Source organism: Alosa alosa, chromosome 10 (genome assembly GCF_017589495.1).
Source record: "Alosa alosa isolate M-15738 ecotype Scorff River chromosome 10, AALO_Geno_1.1, whole genome shotgun sequence".
In the NCBI taxonomy this organism is placed as follows: domain Eukaryota; kingdom Metazoa; phylum Chordata; class Actinopteri; order Clupeiformes; family Clupeidae; genus Alosa; species Alosa alosa.
This window is the reverse complement of record NC_063198.1, coordinates 5222286-5240142: the sequence shown is the minus strand read 5'-3', so window position 1 is coordinate 5240142 and position 17857 is coordinate 5222286. Positions and strand designations below refer to the sequence as shown.

At 40.8% G+C, this 17857-nt stretch overlaps 1 protein-coding gene across 3 annotated transcripts in view; it reads right to left on the bottom strand.

Moving 5' to 3' along the window:
- soat2 (sterol O-acyltransferase 2) overlaps window positions 1-17857 on the bottom strand; it is a 23041-nt gene extending 5184 nt beyond the window's left edge. The window contains exons 1-11 of one of the 3 annotated variants that reach the window (XM_048254265.1): window positions 17562-17857; window positions 15142-15257; window positions 13149-13204; window positions 12456-12595; window positions 12288-12341; window positions 12067-12174; window positions 11049-11331; window positions 3519-3594; window positions 3240-3324; window positions 3031-3076; window positions 431-560 (exon numbers count right to left, since the gene is read on the bottom strand). In XM_048254265.1, coding sequence (XP_048110222.1) covers window positions 431-560; window positions 3031-3076; window positions 3240-3324; window positions 3519-3594; window positions 11049-11331; window positions 12067-12174; window positions 12288-12341; window positions 12456-12595; window positions 13149-13204; window positions 15142-15257; window positions 17562-17656 — 1189 coding nt within the window. In that variant the 5' untranslated portion in view covers window positions 17657-17857. Of the gene's footprint in view, window positions 1-430; window positions 561-3030; window positions 3077-3239; window positions 3325-3518; window positions 3595-11048; window positions 11332-12066; window positions 12175-12287; window positions 12342-12455; window positions 12596-13148; window positions 13205-13357; window positions 13545-15141; window positions 15258-16422; window positions 16776-17561 lie in introns of those variants that run through there. The other 2 variants (XM_048254266.1, XM_048254267.1) reach the window with 2 other exon arrangements.

Here is a 17857-nt window from a genome sequence, read left to right as displayed (position 1 = left end):
GGGTATGTTCCAGGGACTGTGACATTGGAGGTTAGCATTAAAGGTGCGGTCAGGGATTTTACGCGATTTCAAGCCCATAACATTTTTTTGTCACATTCAACAATCATCTCCTCACGACCGCTAGCTGCCCATTCTGTGCACTGTAAAAAAAACAGTCTCTGTAGGGAGCACAGGCTCATATAACTGGAAACAAACAAAGTGGGGGCAGCGTGTCCCCCAAAACAAAAACTCTCTGGCGTGTTTCGTTTGGCCCTTGGTTAAAATATAATGTATGTTTTTTGCACAAAAGTGTCTGCTAATACATTTAAATATAAACATAAACACAAACAAACACAACTTCCTGCGAAATCCCTGACTGCACCTTTAAGAGATGGCTGGATGAGATAGAAATGCATTGCTAGACGCAAATCTGCAATAGGGACCACCATACCTGGAAATGACGCATGAAACATGGCAAGCACCAGTGTCCTTGTGGTGAAGGGTTTGTTGTCCTCATTTGTAAACACAGGAATGCACAGCCGGACAAGGATGAAATTCAAATAGAATATACTGCTCATAATCTAGGGAGAGAAAGAGGGAGAGGAATTGTTTTGTAATTTAGTAGGCTATGCATATAGATGTCTTGCAAAAGGATGACCAACATAGAGTTTAATTAGTTTTATGTGCAATATGCCTATAGCTTATTCTTGTTCTGTCTATGGACTACCTATCAGTATTAGCCAACAATATGTGCTGCTGCACAATGTCAGGCTGATGGAAATGCTGTCCAAGCTTACATAGAATTCTTCATGCATTTTCTGGAGGAAAGTGGTTTTCACACTAACTCTTATCTTTCTCAAGTGAGATGGCAGTAGTCTGTGAGTACATTTGATAAGAGGCCAGTGGCCTTAGTTAATCTCTGAGGTTATATGCAGGTTTGGAGAGCAGCACTCTCCACAGCTGCAGTAAGCTACTTACACCACTGGAGGGCATGTGATTACATTTTAAAACTGAGCTCCCTAATGTGCCAGCTAATTTCTGTTCCATAGAGATTGCAATTTAACAGTAGTAGTAGAGAGTAGTAGAGTTTGTATAATGACGACAAAATGACAGCAAAAAGCTATTCACTGTTAATTTGCTTCAATGTCGTCTACAACCCCAAATCAGAAAAAGTTGGGACATTGTGTAAAATGCAAATAAAAATCTCATAAACTCATATTTAGCTGCAAAAAGGACACAGACAACATATAAGCATATCAAATGTTGAAAATGACACATATGACTATTTTATGGAAAATATATGTTCATTTTGAATTTGATACCAGCAACACGTTTTAAAAAAAGTTGGGACGGGGCCAAGAAAATGCTAGAAAAGTTGTGTAATTATAAAGAAAACAAAAGGAAAATTGTTTCAACTAATTAAGGTAACATGATTGGGTATGAAAAACAGCATCCCAGAAAGGCAGAGTCTCTAAGAAGTCAAGATGTAGAGGTATTCATCACTCACTGGACAAACTATGAAACAATATAATTATAATGCTTCTTAAGACAAAATTGTGAAGTATTAGTGGAGTTCATCATCTACATTACATAATATCATTAAAATATTCAGAGAATCCAGAGAAATCTTTGCAAACAAGGGACAAAGCTGAAAAACAGTATTGGATGGCCGTGGTTTTTTGGACCTCAGATGGCACTGCATTAAAACCAGACCTTTTTCTGTAATGAAAATCATTGTATGGGCTCAGGTAAACCTCTGAAAACCATTGTCTATGAGCACAGTTTGATACTCAATTCAGAAATGCTAGTTAAACTTTACCCTGCAAAAGAAGACATTGTATTTAGAGGGGATACAGAAATACCACCGTCTGATCTGGGCCTGAGCTGGTTTAAAACAGACTGAGATAAAGTTGAAAAGGGTCCTGTGTTGAGATCAATCAACATTCGCCATTATTTTTGGAAATCATGGACTCCTCTGGGCTAAAGAGGAGAGGACCTATTCAACTATCCAATTTATCCAACTTGTTATAGTGCTCAGTTCAAAACCCAGCATCTATGACGCTGTGGAGGTGCATTTGTGCCTATATGGGCATCTTGCACATCTGGCAAGGCACAATCAATTCAGAATGACGTATACAGGTTTTGAACAACATATACTGCCTTCCAGGCAATGTCTTTTTCGGGGAAGACTTTGAATATTTCAGGAAAACAATGGCAAAATGAATTCTGCACATATTTAAACAGCATTTCTCCATAAAGGAAGAGTCCAGGTGCTAAAATGGCCTGTTAGCAATCCAGACCTGTTAAATTAGGTACATCATGGAATGAAAAACATGATTGTGAGAATATTCCATACTGCTGAGCAACTGCAATCCTATCGGGCAGGAATGGGACAACATTTCATTCTGAAAACTCTAGCAACTGGTCTCCTCAGTTCCTAAACTGAATTTATTTTAATTTATTTAATTTATTTACATTTTAATTTATTTATATAGTATATTTAGTATTTAGTTTTGTTAGTTTTTCTTATCTTCTACTGTCTCTATTGTACAGTGGAGTTTGGTTATATGTTTATACTTATATTTACCATTTCTGATGCTGTAAGTGCATGTTGTGTGTGATGTCTGTATGCTACTGAGACCTTGAATTTCCCCTTGGGGATCAATAAAGTATGTATGTATGTATATCTATCTATCTATCTATCTATCTATCTATCTATCTATCTATCTATCTATCTATCTATCTATCTATCTATCTGATGTTGTTAAATGAAGAGGTGGAGCAGCACAGTGGTTAACATGCCCCTGTCCCGACTTTTTTTGAAACATGTTGCTGGCATCAAATTCAAAATGAACATAATATTGTCCATGAAATCATCATTTTTAACATTTGATATGTTGTCTTTGTCCCTTTTGCAACTAAATATGGTTTTACAAGATTTGTATATTATCACATTCTGTTTTTATTTGCATTTTACACAATGTCCCAACTTCTTTTGATTTGGGGTTGTAATTTTTTTGCTGCAACAAAGATGATTTCACAGCGAATTACCTTGAACAAATTTAATCCAATGTAGTTCCACCTAATGTAGGGGTTTCTGGAATGAGAAACAGTGAATTTAACACTCTATTATACACACATTACTCATTATTATGTACACATATTAGCTTTCTGTAGACATGCTGAAAAGATCACCATTATTCATTTCATCTAATGGTGGTTCAGCATCGTCTGATGGCATTCGGCTATAAACGGCTCACCTGGGGTAAGACTCCCGGAATATCAGAGTGGGAGCAAACAGAAAATAAAGGTAACTGGACAGCGTGGGTGTTTTTGGAGGACATCCTTTAAAAAGAACACATAAAAATCATAAATGTTTTGAATGCTTGTAAGCGTAGATTCATATACTTATTTTTATAAATTCTGTGCTGTTTAGGAGGATGCTTTGAAGCAATCGGCAGTGATGCTACCTGATCTGCTGTGGCAGCTAAATGTAATGCATCTGTCATGGGGGCATGTTGTTAGTGGAGCAGAATTACCTTCCTTGGGCTTGTTCTGGATGACAGCAGGAACGGTCTCGCGGATGAAAGAGTAGCTTTTCATAAAGAATCTGATCTGAGGAGAAGGGAGAGATTCACCCTGTCAGCAGCAGCACACATTTTCACAAAGACACACCAGGTAGCCTACCTGCTTTGGGGTCAGAACTCGCTTTGATCCAACTGCCTCAAATTAACCAGGGGGCAGAGATGGAACAGGAAGAAAGAAGCTGGCATCTACCCGCAGATGAAATCTAGTTTAAAATCTGCATTATACATGTGCCCATGAAATTGCCTTTGAAATAGGGGCCCAAGCGATTGATGGCTGCAATGTAGATATTTTTTTAGTGTCTCATCCACTACTAGTCTATTTAAGACATTTGGAGCTCTGAAATGGCGAGCTCTCTATCTACACTACGTTCCCTTTATCTCTCCCATCCCATCCCATTGCATCAGAGATATTTCTGTTGCAATCAGGCATCCCACAGTTATCTAGGATTTTCAGAACACTGTGTGTTTTTGCTTGGCACCAGGACTCGAGGGACTCAGAGGTATCACCATAAAGCACAAAGCCTTCCTCTTTCAGGGAATTGTACAAGATGTGTAAAGCACATTTGTGCATAGTTTCAGAAATAATTAACAGCTTGGCATGACATACCATCAGATTAAGGAGAGACGAAGGTCATTAGTTTCTAAATGATTGGCCCCTTTTTCCCTAATTCATATGGGTATTGCTTTGGTTTCGGGAAAAAATATGATCAATATTAAAATAAAGGAATATGAAGGACTTTGATTCGTACTGTGTACTTTTGGGACCTTGACTCAGCACAGGAGGAGCCCTTTTAACAGCTACCCAAGGGACGTTGAGTTGGCACGGACAGTGTATGCTGTGATATGGCCTAATTAGTAACTCATTGACTACACTGAGGCTTTATTAGCTTGCAGAGGTGGAAAAAGTACTAAAATATTGTACTCAAGTAAAAGTACCAATACTTTGATGAAATATTACTCAAGTACAAGTTAAATTACCCATCTGAAAATGTACTCAAGTAAAAGTAAAAAGTAGTTATTTTAAAATGTACTTTAAGTAAAAGTTACTTAGTTACTTTTTTATGGGGGGGGGGGCAAGAAAATCGGTTTTATCCAGCTCTAGTGGCTGCAGCCAGCAGCTAAAGTAGCCAGGCAGCTACCGCGCAACATTCTGGGGGCATGTTCGTGAGCCCCCATGTTCATGCCCCCCAGAGTGTAGCGCTGCAGCTGCCTGGCTACCTTAGCTGCTAGCTGCTGAAACGGAGATCTACAGTATGTGAAAAATCGCCGGAGTTCTCCTTTAAGTTTGAGCAGCAGTTGATTTTCAAAATTAGTTGTGCTCATCCTTGCTCACTTTGCAGTGAACAGTAATCCAGCACAACTGAAAAGCTGCTCACAGGCATCTGAGGCAGGCAGGCAGGCCTATGTTGAGTTTCAGAGAGAAACTCTATTTGTAAAGGAGTTCAGCAGATCCAAGGGCCTCGGACTGTGGGAAAACTGGGACCGATTGCAGGGCCCCAATGGAGGAGAAGGCCCTTGAAAAGTCTGGAGTATATCTTATTTTACCTGGATATTTTAATTTCCCAATTAAATGTCAAAATGAATGTCAGACGAAATGTTTGACTGACTAAATTTTGTATACAAAAAAATAGTGAAGACTGTATAAGGCAGGGGTGTCAAACATCAGGCCCGCCAGCAGGTTTCATACCCCAGATGTTTTTGGTAGGAAGGGAAAATTAGAAAAAAAAAAGAAATTCACATCCAGTTGTCTTCAACAATGTGTTATAAGCAATATTTCTATGATATGACAAATTGATTAAACCTAGCACTACAAACCATCCTCAGCAAGGATTAGCAGAAAAACTAACATGGAAGTAGGGCATTTCAAGAGAGAAAGAGCAGAAAAATTATAAATATAGCTGCAAGCAGCAATGAGGGGGCCAAGCAGTATAGGCCGGAGTAGCCACGGCGACAAGATAGAACTCAGCAGACACTCGCGATCAACACTTTCAACAAGTGTCACATCAAACATAACTGATTTTGTAGGGCTGAAACAGGGCTGAGTACTGCCACCGCCTCCGCCAGCCAGCCCCCACCTAATCACCCCCTGCCCGTCCCACCCGTCCCCCCGCCCTACCACGCATGCGCATTAGAATGACTGGATGGAATATGTTGTCATCTGTTTCACATCCAAAAATAAAAGATTGATAAAACACATCGCAACTACAGATCAAAATGCAACATTGCTAATTGCAGCACCCCCTACAGGTCAAAGGTCACCAAATTTGCTACTGTCTAACTTTTTACCAGACGGTTCTATGGGCTGCCATTGACTTCCATTGCAAAATAATGCGCATCAGCAACTACTGGCCAAAATGCATTTTTGTCAATTACGGAGCCCCCTAGAGGTCAAATGTCACCAAATTTCTTGAGCGTCCTCCCGATGTGGTCTGAGGTACATGTACTAAGTTTGGTTTTGATACATGAAAGCGTTGCTGAGATATGAAATCACTTCCTGTTTGGCTTCTTCCAAGCAAATTTTGATTGATGGTACAGGCCAAAGCTTCTGTCAATTGTTCCAGAAAGCAATGCACTCATCAGACATAGTCTGAAGATGGTCTCTGCCAATTTTGGTGAGGAACAGATGAAATTTGTGACCTGCCAAAACTTTTTTGTGTTTTTGATTTAATCCAATATGGCGGCCGAATCAATTATGATGACATCACAAGTTGGCTTGGGTCGGCCTAAGGACCTTCAACAGTAGTACCAGACACCACTAATGGGTTTTAATTCTAAGCACAACTGCTGCTACAGGCCAAAAGGCATGTTTCTTAATTACAGCGCCCCCTAGAGGTCAAAGGTCACCAGATTTCTTGAGCGTCCCCCTGATCGGGTCCTGAGTCCATGGACTAAGTTTGGTTATGATAGATGAATGGGTTGCTGAGATATGAGCTCACTTCCTGTTTGGCGGCTTTGCCGCAAATTTCGATTGGCTGTTACGCGCGAACGGTTTTAGTTCCGAAGACAAAAAGGAATAACTTTTGTGCGGCTTGTTCTGAAGAGCATGTGTGTCAAGTTTGGTGACGATCGGACAAAATTTGTGACCTGTGAAGTTTTAGTTTCACTTTCACTAAAATCCAATATGGCGGAAAATCCATCATGGCGGAAAATGACGTCATAGGGTGCGTTGAACTCGGCTTGGTCCAAGGATTCCAACGATACCTCATTTTTGACAATCGGGTCAACAGGTCAGAAGTTACGTGCGTGAACGCAAGTCCAACTTTGGCCTGTTGGTGGCGCTAGAGCGCTCAAGGTGCCGGTATGAAACTTGGTGAAATTAATTATGGGACTATCCCTAATCAGTGTGCCAAATTTCACAACTTTTCACCAGACGGTTCTATGGGCTGCCATAGTGTTAATTTCGTCAGACGAGACGAGAGGAAATATGTTCGTCAACAACCTTTTTTTTCATGACTAAGACGAGACGATGACGAGACGGCAGTAATGTCCTGAAACAGTGACTAAGACTCTCTTAAGATACATTATTGTTGACGAAAAAAGACGAGACTAAAATGTTTTGCATGAAATAAAAACTAAGATAAAATCTCTCTTCATTTTCGTCTACAAAATGAGAAGACAGAATATCTAGCTGTTACGTTTTCAAAATATTCCGAATGAGTTCATACGCAACAGCTTTCCTGTAGGCTAGTCTACGTGCTGTTGCTGCAACCCTGTGGCTGCAACACGAAACTACATGGAACAAGAACACTGGAGATTTCTGCCAGAGTTAGCAAACTAACTACCTAAGCTTTATGCCACAATGCTACATACCCAGAAGTTGAAGCTTCTCTCATACAAATTAACATCCACCAGAATGTCCATACGAAAATGTTCATCATGTAATGTCAACTATTTAACTAGTTAGACTGATGATGCAAAGTTTGCTAGCAAGTAAGCTAATATGGAAAGTTCGCTAGCAAGTTAGCTATGGCTAAGATGGAGATTCTGTTTGGGGAATGTGTTGTGTTTTGACATATCGCCATCTAGCGGTAGGAGTAAAACATTAATACTTTGGTCTCACGACAGTGTTTCTCAAACTTTTTCAGTTTCAGGACCACTTAACTAACCCTAGCTAAAAAAAAAAAAAAAGATTAGACCTACTTCAACAGTAGCCTATAATCAGTCTACACTATAGGCCTACTCACTAAACCACCTTGCTTATTGTCTTTGCACTTTGCTTATTGTGTGGATTCATACTGTATGATTTAAACTGGCATATCTTACATAGACAGTGTTGCAGAACTGTTTTTACATACAAGTTGGTTAAATATTGCAAACAACTCATCTATATAATATTTTACCACGTGGTGCTCGCGGACCACTTGGGATAGCTTGCGGACCACCAGTGATTCCCGGACCACACTTTGAGAAACACTGGTCTACTTAATATGACAGTGGTCCAGTCAAATCTTTTACTGTCTATGGTCAAATCCCAGCCGAGCTATAACTGTAGCTCGACTTACCTGTGCATGTAAACATCCTGACTGACAAAAAATCAGAATGAGTAATTATAACAGACGAGTAGCCCTGTGGACACACAATATTGTTGGAAAATTGAGATGTGTGACACTGTGTTGACACTATTTCACTCAAATGGTAATCAGAAATAATTTGTTATAAAAAAAAGACTAAAATGTGTAGACTAAAACTGACTAAGACTAAGATACCTTTAGTTTTCTTTTGACTAAAACTAGACTAAAATGACAAGACTTTTAGTCGACTAAAACTTGACTAACAAAAATTATATTTGAATGACTAAATATGACAAAGACTAAAAAGGACATTTCGTCACAAGACTAAGACTAAGACTAAATTAAAAATAGGTGACAAAATTAACACTAGGCTGCCATTGACTTCAATGGCGGAATAATAATAATAATAATAAATATAGCTGCAAGCAGCAATGAGGGGGCCAAGCAGGCAGTTCAGCAGTCCAGAAGTCCAGATTTGCCATGCAACTCAATGCCGTGGCATCAGGCATATAGCATTAAGCAGTCACAACAAGTTCCATGTCAAACAACCCAAGATTGGCTGAGTTACAAGGTCAAGTTTCACATCAAAACATAACTGATTTTGTGTGGCTGAACCAGGGCTGAGTGTTGCCGCCCCCTCACCCAGCCAACCCACCGCCGCCAATCGCCCTGCCCGTCCCACCCGCCCACCCTTGCACGCGACGCATTAGAATTAACTGGATGGAACTTCGCTGTCAACAGTTTCACATCAAAAATAAAAGATCAATTGAGATATGATCATGCTTGCTGTGATTTCAATGCCCCAATAGAGGTCAAAGGTCACCAAATTATTTGTGCATCATCAGGATGAACCAGACGGTTCTATGGGCTGCCATTGACCTCCATTGCAGAATAATACAGCAACTACAGGCCAAAATACATTTTTGCCAATTCCAGAGCCCCCTAGAGGTCAAAGGTCACCAAATTTCTTGAGCGTCCTCCTGGTGGGTCCTGAGGACCATGTACTAAGTTTGGTTTTGATACATGAAAGCGTTGCTGAGATATGAGCTCACTTCCTGTTTGGCGGCTTCGCCGCAAATTTCGATTGGCTGTTACAGGCGAACGCTTCTGTCAATCGTTCCAGAAAATTAAACACTGATTAGGCAAGGTCTGAGGATGGTCTGAGCCAATTTTGGTGAAAATCAGATAAATTTTGTAACCAGTGAAAACTTTTTCGTGTTTTTGATTAAATTCAATATGGCGGCCGAATCAATTATGTTGACATCACAAGTTGGCCTGGGTCAGCCTAAGGACATCCAAAAGTACTACCAGACACAACTAGTATGTTTTAATTCCAAACACATCAACAGCTACAGGCCAAAATGCATTTTCGCTAATTACAGCGCCCCCTAGAGGTCAAAGGTCACCAGATTTTTTGAGTGCTCTACAGATGGATATATAAGTCCATGTACTAAGGTTGGTTATGACAGATGAAAGGGTTGCTGAGATATGAGCTCACTTCCTGTTTGGCGGCTTACGCGATATTTCATTGGTTGTTACGGGCGAACGGTTTTAGTTCCGAAGACAAAAATCGATAACTTTTGTGCGGATTGGTCTGAAGATCATATGTATTAAGTTTCGACCAAAAAGTTACCACCTTTTTGACAATCGGCCATACGGGTCAAAGGTTACGTGCGTGAACGCACATCCAACTTTGGCCTGTTGGTGGCGCTAGAGTGCTTGAGTTGCCATCATGAAACTTGGTGACATTAATCATGGTACTGTCCCTAATAAGTGTGCCAAATTTCACAACTTTTTACCAGACGGTTCTATGGGCTGCCATTGACTTCCATGGCGGAAGAAAGTATAATAATAAGAAATCATAGAATCACAATGGGTGCCTTCGCAGCTTCGCTGCTTGGCCCCCAATGACCATGACAATGACAGCGCCCCACGAGGTTTCATTTCAACAAATCCGGCCCACTACCTAATATGAGTTTGACAAGGTCTAAGGTCACTCTCACTCTCCCCTTGCTAAAAGCGCCAAAATGGTTTGGTCCGCCTGAACAACGACTGATAAGGTATCTCATTTTGTTTACGTAGTTGAGCATCGCTAGTAGTGGACAGCTAATTGTTGTGCTGCTGGTACAATGTCTTTCTCCAAGAAAACCAAGTCGGATCACCAAAAAACAACAAAGGCAAAAACGAGAAAAAGAGAGATGAAAATGAGGGGAAACAGATGCTAATAAACTTATTTCCAAAGAAATGTGACCACACACGTTAAAACACAAAACTGCTTGAATATCTCCGCAATAGAACTGAGGCAACCCATTGAAAGAGCGGAAAATACACTTTCCTCGGTTACACAGGTAATCTGAGGTAGCCTATCTCGTGATCCACTTCCATCTCCATCTCTTTCAGAAAGACTTGGTGCCAGCTTGATTCATGCCCTATGCTACATGCTGATCATTCTAGTGCTTCCTGGCGCAATTTCCCCCCTTCCTTTCGGTTGTCGTTAGTCTTAACTTTTTTTTTTTTTTACTCATGGGATTTGTGATGTAGCGAAGTACAATACTTCACTCAAAACGTAATCAAGTAAAAATAAAAGTACTAATTTGAAAAACTACTTAAAAAACACAAAATACACAAAAGAACTACTCAATACAGTAAAATGAGTAAATGTATTTCGTTACTTTCCACCTCTGTTAGCTTGTTATGAGTTGTTCCAGGTTTTATATCAACCAAACCAACCTAACTCATCGACCATATAAATAAACACCCACACCCACACCCACACAAACACACACACATACACCCCACACACACACACACACACACTCAAACACACATACACATAAACACACGCATACACACACACAAGTGAACACCCATGATACGCATATGCACGTATGTGTGTGTATATGTATGTTTATTTACATGGTTAGTGAGCCAGGTTGATGATACAGTATCTGAGAGAGTATTACTCCTGTACCTGCTCGATGGCGAGGATGAATCGTGAGGCTGGAGGGAGTTGGTGGTGCAGGATCACATAGACGGGGAACACGAGCAGCAGTGCAGTCTCCGCCACTGCCAGCAGCAGGCCTGCCGTGATAGACACCAGGACCCTCCAGCCACTGCTGTGGTACAGTTCTCCCCACACACACAGCGCAAAGTAGGGCCCCAGCAACGTGTAGCTGAACATGAGCAGCCAGGACCACACCACCACCGACAGCTGCCCGAAGGCATAGAAGAAGAGGTCAAACTCGGGCACCAGGCTACAGGGGAGATAAACATGTTCAATAGTGGTGAAGAACGACTCATAAGGATCTAACATAGACTAAATATAAGCAACGACGTTTAGGATAGTTTAATGATTTAAAAACAAATCCTTGTGTTCACAAGAGGTTAAATGCCTGCTTGAGATGCTTATTTAGTTAATTATTTAATAAACCAGATCAAATCCAATCCAGGTTAAAAATCACATGGGGCCTGATTCCCTATATGCACCTTTCTAGCCATCCAATCTACCAGAAATTCTGTCTTTTTAGACCTTAGAGCTCTGAAATTATTTTGTGGTAATTTTAATTTAGACCATCTCTTCACCACCCAAGCCTTGGAAAGCTGTCTCCTGATCATATCCCTATGACTGACAGAATCTATTACTGCTCAGTTTCCTCACAGAAGGCAAAGCTGAGTGATTGAAATCGACAAGCAGGAAGTCCGTCCCAGCCTGCAGATACAGGTGTACTGAATAATAAGACATACATGGGTCAATGGGTTCTCTGAGCTACTGTCTGGTGTTCAACAGTCACACTCAGCTTGTTCCCCAGGCGTGTGCGCGCACACACACACACATACAAGACACACTACACATACACACACACACATACAAGACATACTACACATGCACACACACACACAGACTTAGTATATGGCACACAGTACTTTTACACCCTCCCACGCAGACAGTTGCCCCCCACACACACACAGATTCAAAAGCTCTTAATTACCTGCCCTGGTCGATGTAGTCCACAGCTATGGTGCTGCTTATGAAGAGGAACAGGGCAGCAATGAACATGTGGTAGATGGTCCTGATGTGACTGATCTCAAAGAGCTCACTGAAAAAGTAGACAACAGCAAAGTGGTACAATGAGACGTTTTTTTGATGTAACACTGAACAACATTTTTGTAAAATATGTGTTTTACTTGTTTGACACTGCTCAGCACTTACTCTAATAAGGATTGTCTGGCAATGAAGGCTTTTCCATCCCCTGGCTTGTGTAATCTGCAGTGAATAAGTGGATAATTTACTTTACAATGACCACATCATTATCATCCAGTAAGATGTTCTTAATTACTAATCATTTATCAGCCGCGGGCTATCATACACTGTCCTCACCGGGAAGCATTCTTCGGCTCTTTCCTGTCCACAGGTGAGTTGGTGTGCTTGGAGAAGGACTCCACAGACTCTTTGATGGTCCTGTCCAGCAGGCCACTGATTTGTTCCTGAACCTCCTCGAGAACGCCCACCTTCACTTGCTATAGATGGACACGGCAACAGTGTCAACAACAACAACAACAGCATGCATTTAACATAAATGAGGAGCTTTACAGGCCTGTGCCAGTTACACATATAGAAATCCAGCTTTGGTCCGGTCCCTTAACCCTTAAGCTGGTACCGGCACACCGGTGTAACAGGAATGTTAGAAATTGAACATTCTAAAGAATATCTGGGTTCTTAGAATTCAACCAGTGCAGAGCCTTATAGATATCTAGAAGGCTTTGAACCAGTGCCTTATACCTTACATTGTTGCGGAACAGAATCTTCTGTTGGAATGTTCACAACTCCCCTGCTGAAGGGTTAACCAAGGTGGTCAAGCTGGTGACAGAGCTGCTTTAGAGTTTTTTTTTTTGTTTTTTTTTAAACTGCTTTAATCTGGCGAAAATCAATCAGGGATTAATGGGGGCAGTAAACACATCCCAAGCTGGTCACTGCCTGGATAGCGGCAGCCCAAGCAGAGCAGATAGCAGCTTGATCTGGTGGATCCGCTCCGGAATTCGTCCTATAAGCGGAAAAGAACCTCGTACGTACCTCCATATGCTTCCTCCAGAGTCTTAAATCCTCCAGCTGGAGCTCGGCAAGTTTCACTAGTGACCAAAACAAAACAATGATTAGATTATGCCACAGTTTGCCACAGTCTTACAGTATGGGCTTAAACATTCAGAATATACATGTTACACAAGGATACAAGGATTGAACATGAGCAGTCCTTATTAAATGAAAGAGTTCCTTCTTTTTACCTCCAACATCTACGTGGGTATGATAGGTCTAAATAACAAAATTGGAAAAGTAAGAGAAAGGGCCATATTTTGTTTGATTGGTTCATGGGTTCATAGAAAGTTAAGAGCCCAATGGCTTTTCTGCAATGTGAAATGACATCATGAAACAGTCAGCACCAATGATGCCAGAATGATTCCATGTTATGTCACAATTGATTTTTACAGCTGTACAGTCTTATTTGAGTCTTGCCTCACCTTCACAGTGTTAATCAAAGTCAAATGGTGCATGCTGAGCTATTCAGTTATTCCACATCAAAACACAGTAAGAACTCATAACTCATAATTCAGTGGTGTCTTTGCAGAGAGAAAGCCATCCAGAAGCACCCAGGGGAAAAGAGAGACCTGTACAATACTTCAATATGCTTCTTTTCAATTCCCTTCATCAGTTCCCTTCAGTTCATCATGTTGCGCTTCACTGCATTTGTAATCACCATTAATTAAGGACAAAATCCCAAACTGTGTTGGTTAATATGAATATATGAACCTTCTCAAAACTCTTGACTACGCTCTGCAATGCTCCTTTTACTTCTGGAGTCAAATGAAATTGAGCGGGAGTACGTATAGGCGGGGCCAGCCTAGTGGACAGCCGCATGTCGAGGGGATGTACAGGGATAGATAGATAGATAGATAGATAGATAGATACTTTATTGATCCCCAAGGGGAAATTCAAGGACTGACCCAGACCCACTGAATGTTTATGCTATCCTATGGCTATCTGCTGAACTGGAGTTACCTGCAGTGCTTTTGTCGGTCATCAGCGCTGTCCTCAGTCACTAGTAGAATGTTACACATACATTTGTAAACAATGATAAGACCCAACTGGTCCCGATGTCTCCCTTCACCAGATAACGTATAGAAGAAAGATAGAGAGGTGTCGTTGACCGCCAGTGGCCCCCTGTCTCACCAGTGGGCTGGTTTAGATTAAAACCATACTAGAGATGCACCGATTGCAAAATTTTGGGCCGATTTCCAATTTGTTTGACCTGCCGATACCGATTTTAGCTGATTTCGATTTAATTTCTTCTAACCACCTTACAGCACACACAGTCTACAGGGGAGATAAACATTTATAATAGTGGTGAAAAATTACTCATAAGGATCTAACTAAATATAAGCAACAACGTTTATAGTTTAATGATTTAAAAAGAAATGTGTTTACAAGAGATTAATTGTCTGCTTGAGGTGCTTATTTAGTTCATAGAAAGTTAAGAGCCCAAGTGGCTTTTCTAAAATGCGAAATTACATCATGAAACAGTCAGCACCAAAGATTCTAGCAAAGATTCTATAGTTAACTTTATCAACCGTCTCTGATTCTAGAGCAGAGCAGAGCTCTGTTCTAGAATCTTTGGTTAGCGCCAATTATCTGCCAAACCAGCTCTTTCTAGCCAGAATGATTCCATGTTGTCACAATTGATTTTTACAGCTGTACAGCCTTTTTTATATCATGAGGAACATTTCTTTGGCATGACAACACTGAGCATATGCCAGCCATTTGAAACAGCATTAACAATTCCAATTTATGTCACAAATCCACAGAATTAATTTCACATTTGGTGACATTTTATGACTAGATAAGAGATCTGGTGACATAATCATTTGTAAATGAAACTGCGTTCAAACAGTGGGGAGCGTGATCTTGACCAGAAAATTACTCTATTGTACTTAAAATAGCGCTGCAGAGACATTTCCTGAGAAGAAACTGTCTTGTGCTGATGGTGTGAAAACAGGAAGGCATGTAGACGCACCAGGGGTTGAAACTCCGTTTTCTGTGGGGTGGTCTCTCTGGGATGTTGAGGTGTTGCGATGGTGCACATTGCTGCTTGTGTCCGTGGTCGCCATGGCCCGTGCCTGGAGGTGTCCACTGAAGGTCAGATAATGAAGGATATACAGTATGGTCACTGCAGAATCCAAGCACAGAAAGCAATTCACAGCAGCACCACACATCAAATGCCATGGCCAGCCTAGTGGAGAGCAGCATGTCAAGGGATTCAAGTACAGGGACTATGGGACTCTGACCCAGACCCACTGAATGTTTATGCTATCCTATGGCTATCTGCTGAGCTGTAGTTACCTGCAGTGCTTTTGTCACTAGTAGAATGTTACACATACATTTGTAAACAATGATAAGACCCCAACTGGCCCCGATGTCGTTGACCTGTGTGTCTGTCTCACCAGTGGGCTGGTTTAGATTAAAACCATTTTACCAAGAACTTGTTGATTAGAACATCTTAAGTACAATTTGTACTGACTGATAGTCAGTAAGCAAAATGAGACCTGAAGAATTTGGATATGATATTATGTTATAGATGGCTGTAGGCGTGGACACGATATTCTGCTGTAGATGCCCCAATAATGTAAGCAAATCAAATGTGTTTGTATGAGCCTTTTGGCAACTTGATTAATACAATTTGTATGAATGCTAATGTTATTCATTAAGCTGTGAGAACAGGCTGTAGGTACTGCCTTGTGTGAATTACAGATAGCACCAATCAGTCAGAGTAAGTTATTTTATTTAATTAATGAATCTTGTGTTACACATACTAGACTGTGATTAATATGCTGAGTTGAAGTCTGTTAGATAGGACATTGTTCTCATTATTTGTTTCATGTGCAATAGATACAGTAAGTGGGCATCATATATTGCTGAAAGATAGATAATTCTTACGTGTAGCAATCATAATCTTGCAACTACCGGTATATGAAAAAAGATCTACCTCCGTTTTTGTACCCAAATGTCCACATCAGCCATGTAAAGGTGCTTTGTTGGGTGAACTTAATGTAAAGGATAACAGCTCTCTGTCTCCCTTTGACTTGCAATCAAATGCCTATCAGACAAGCACAGCATTCAACGTATAGAAAGTATATGACTCCAGGGAGACGCCTGCGATACCAAGTGACTCCTCAACTGGATAGACCAGTACACTATCTCAGAGTCTTCAAGGACTGATCTATCCAGTTGTCTATGAATTTATGGCATAAGGTCAGTCAGACCTGCTGAAGCTGATAGGAACTGATTTTAACATTACCAGTCATAGAAACAGAAAACATGGGGCAGTTGATAAAGCACTCTTTGTCCAGTCATTTATGTCATACTCCCCTTGTGATAGGAATATCTATTTGCTATCTTCCGTTGCATCATGGCAGAGAGCCAAAAGGAAACTGATCGTGCAGGCAGTATGCAGGCAGAAAATACAGTAGCCTCTCTGTCCGAAAAACACAGACAAATGTCATAATTTCATGGAGATTATGGTTAGTTCCTGGATTTCACAAACCATGACCGGTTAATACATTGGTCATAGGAGTCAGATTTCCTAACTGAACAACAATGCTCTCACATTAGTCAGCAATCTAAGTAACAGCCATTACAGATGACACTTTGAAAGCGGCCCGTCACAAAGCACACCATAACATTAAGAGAGGGGATTAGTAACCCAGATTAGAATTCAGGTTTGGGATTAAAGGGCTGTTCTGAATGTGGTATCGCAGAATCACATTATTTCATGTTCATATTAAAACCCTGAACTGTAAGCAAAGTAGTCCCTGAGATTGACATATCATATATACACATAGGAGTAAGATGTGTGAGTGTGTGTTGTAGAGAGAGTGCACAATTCCAGAGAGATGTGGCTTGGCAGAGTTCAGGTCAGTACAATTGTACTGTAGAGTACACAGTCAGTACAATGTATTAACAGTATTTTATGACATCTATAAATGTTTACACACCCTCACACCCAAAGGAAGCTTTGTTTAAACTAACAAAATGTGTGTGGATATAGGAAAGTTAAGGTGCCAAAGACCAAAAAATGTCAGTTTTCCTTTCTTTTCCAAGATGCTTTGTTCTCTGGCCTGGAGGGATGCTTTATCAGGCCTCTCCAGTGCCCCTCTCTATGCAAGTCTTAATGGAGGAATGGAGGAGACATTGCTTGTGATACTCACCTTCTGAAAACTGTTTGAGGTCAACAAAACAAAATGCCTTTGCCTTAGAATTACTGTTGGCAATATATTTAATACAAGCACTAGGGGACCAGGGTCCTTGTTGAATTATTTACAGGTAAAACACAGATCTGAAATACTTTATATCTTTTTTGAAGTACAGTATATGTGATAAATAATTCTCTGATCATCTCAGAGCTTTCCACAGATAATATTTCATAGTTGTACTTACAGAGATTGCTGATGAATCAACAGCTGCTCAGGATTACCTGCTGGAGTGACTGACAGATCCCATACATGTGAAGAGACACATTTTAAATTGTGCATTTATACTGTTCAGGCTTTGCCAGATAAGTGCTACCTGGGAGTGTGTGTGTGATCTTTGCCCTGTTTAACTCCTGGCTGCAGTTCTAACTCATGGTTGTAGCCCAGCAGTGAGGTAGCTGTGAGGTCGTGTCCCAACCCCCTCTGCCCTGTTCGTGCTCACTTACTGTCTCTCTCACTCTCTCTCTCTCTCACACACACACA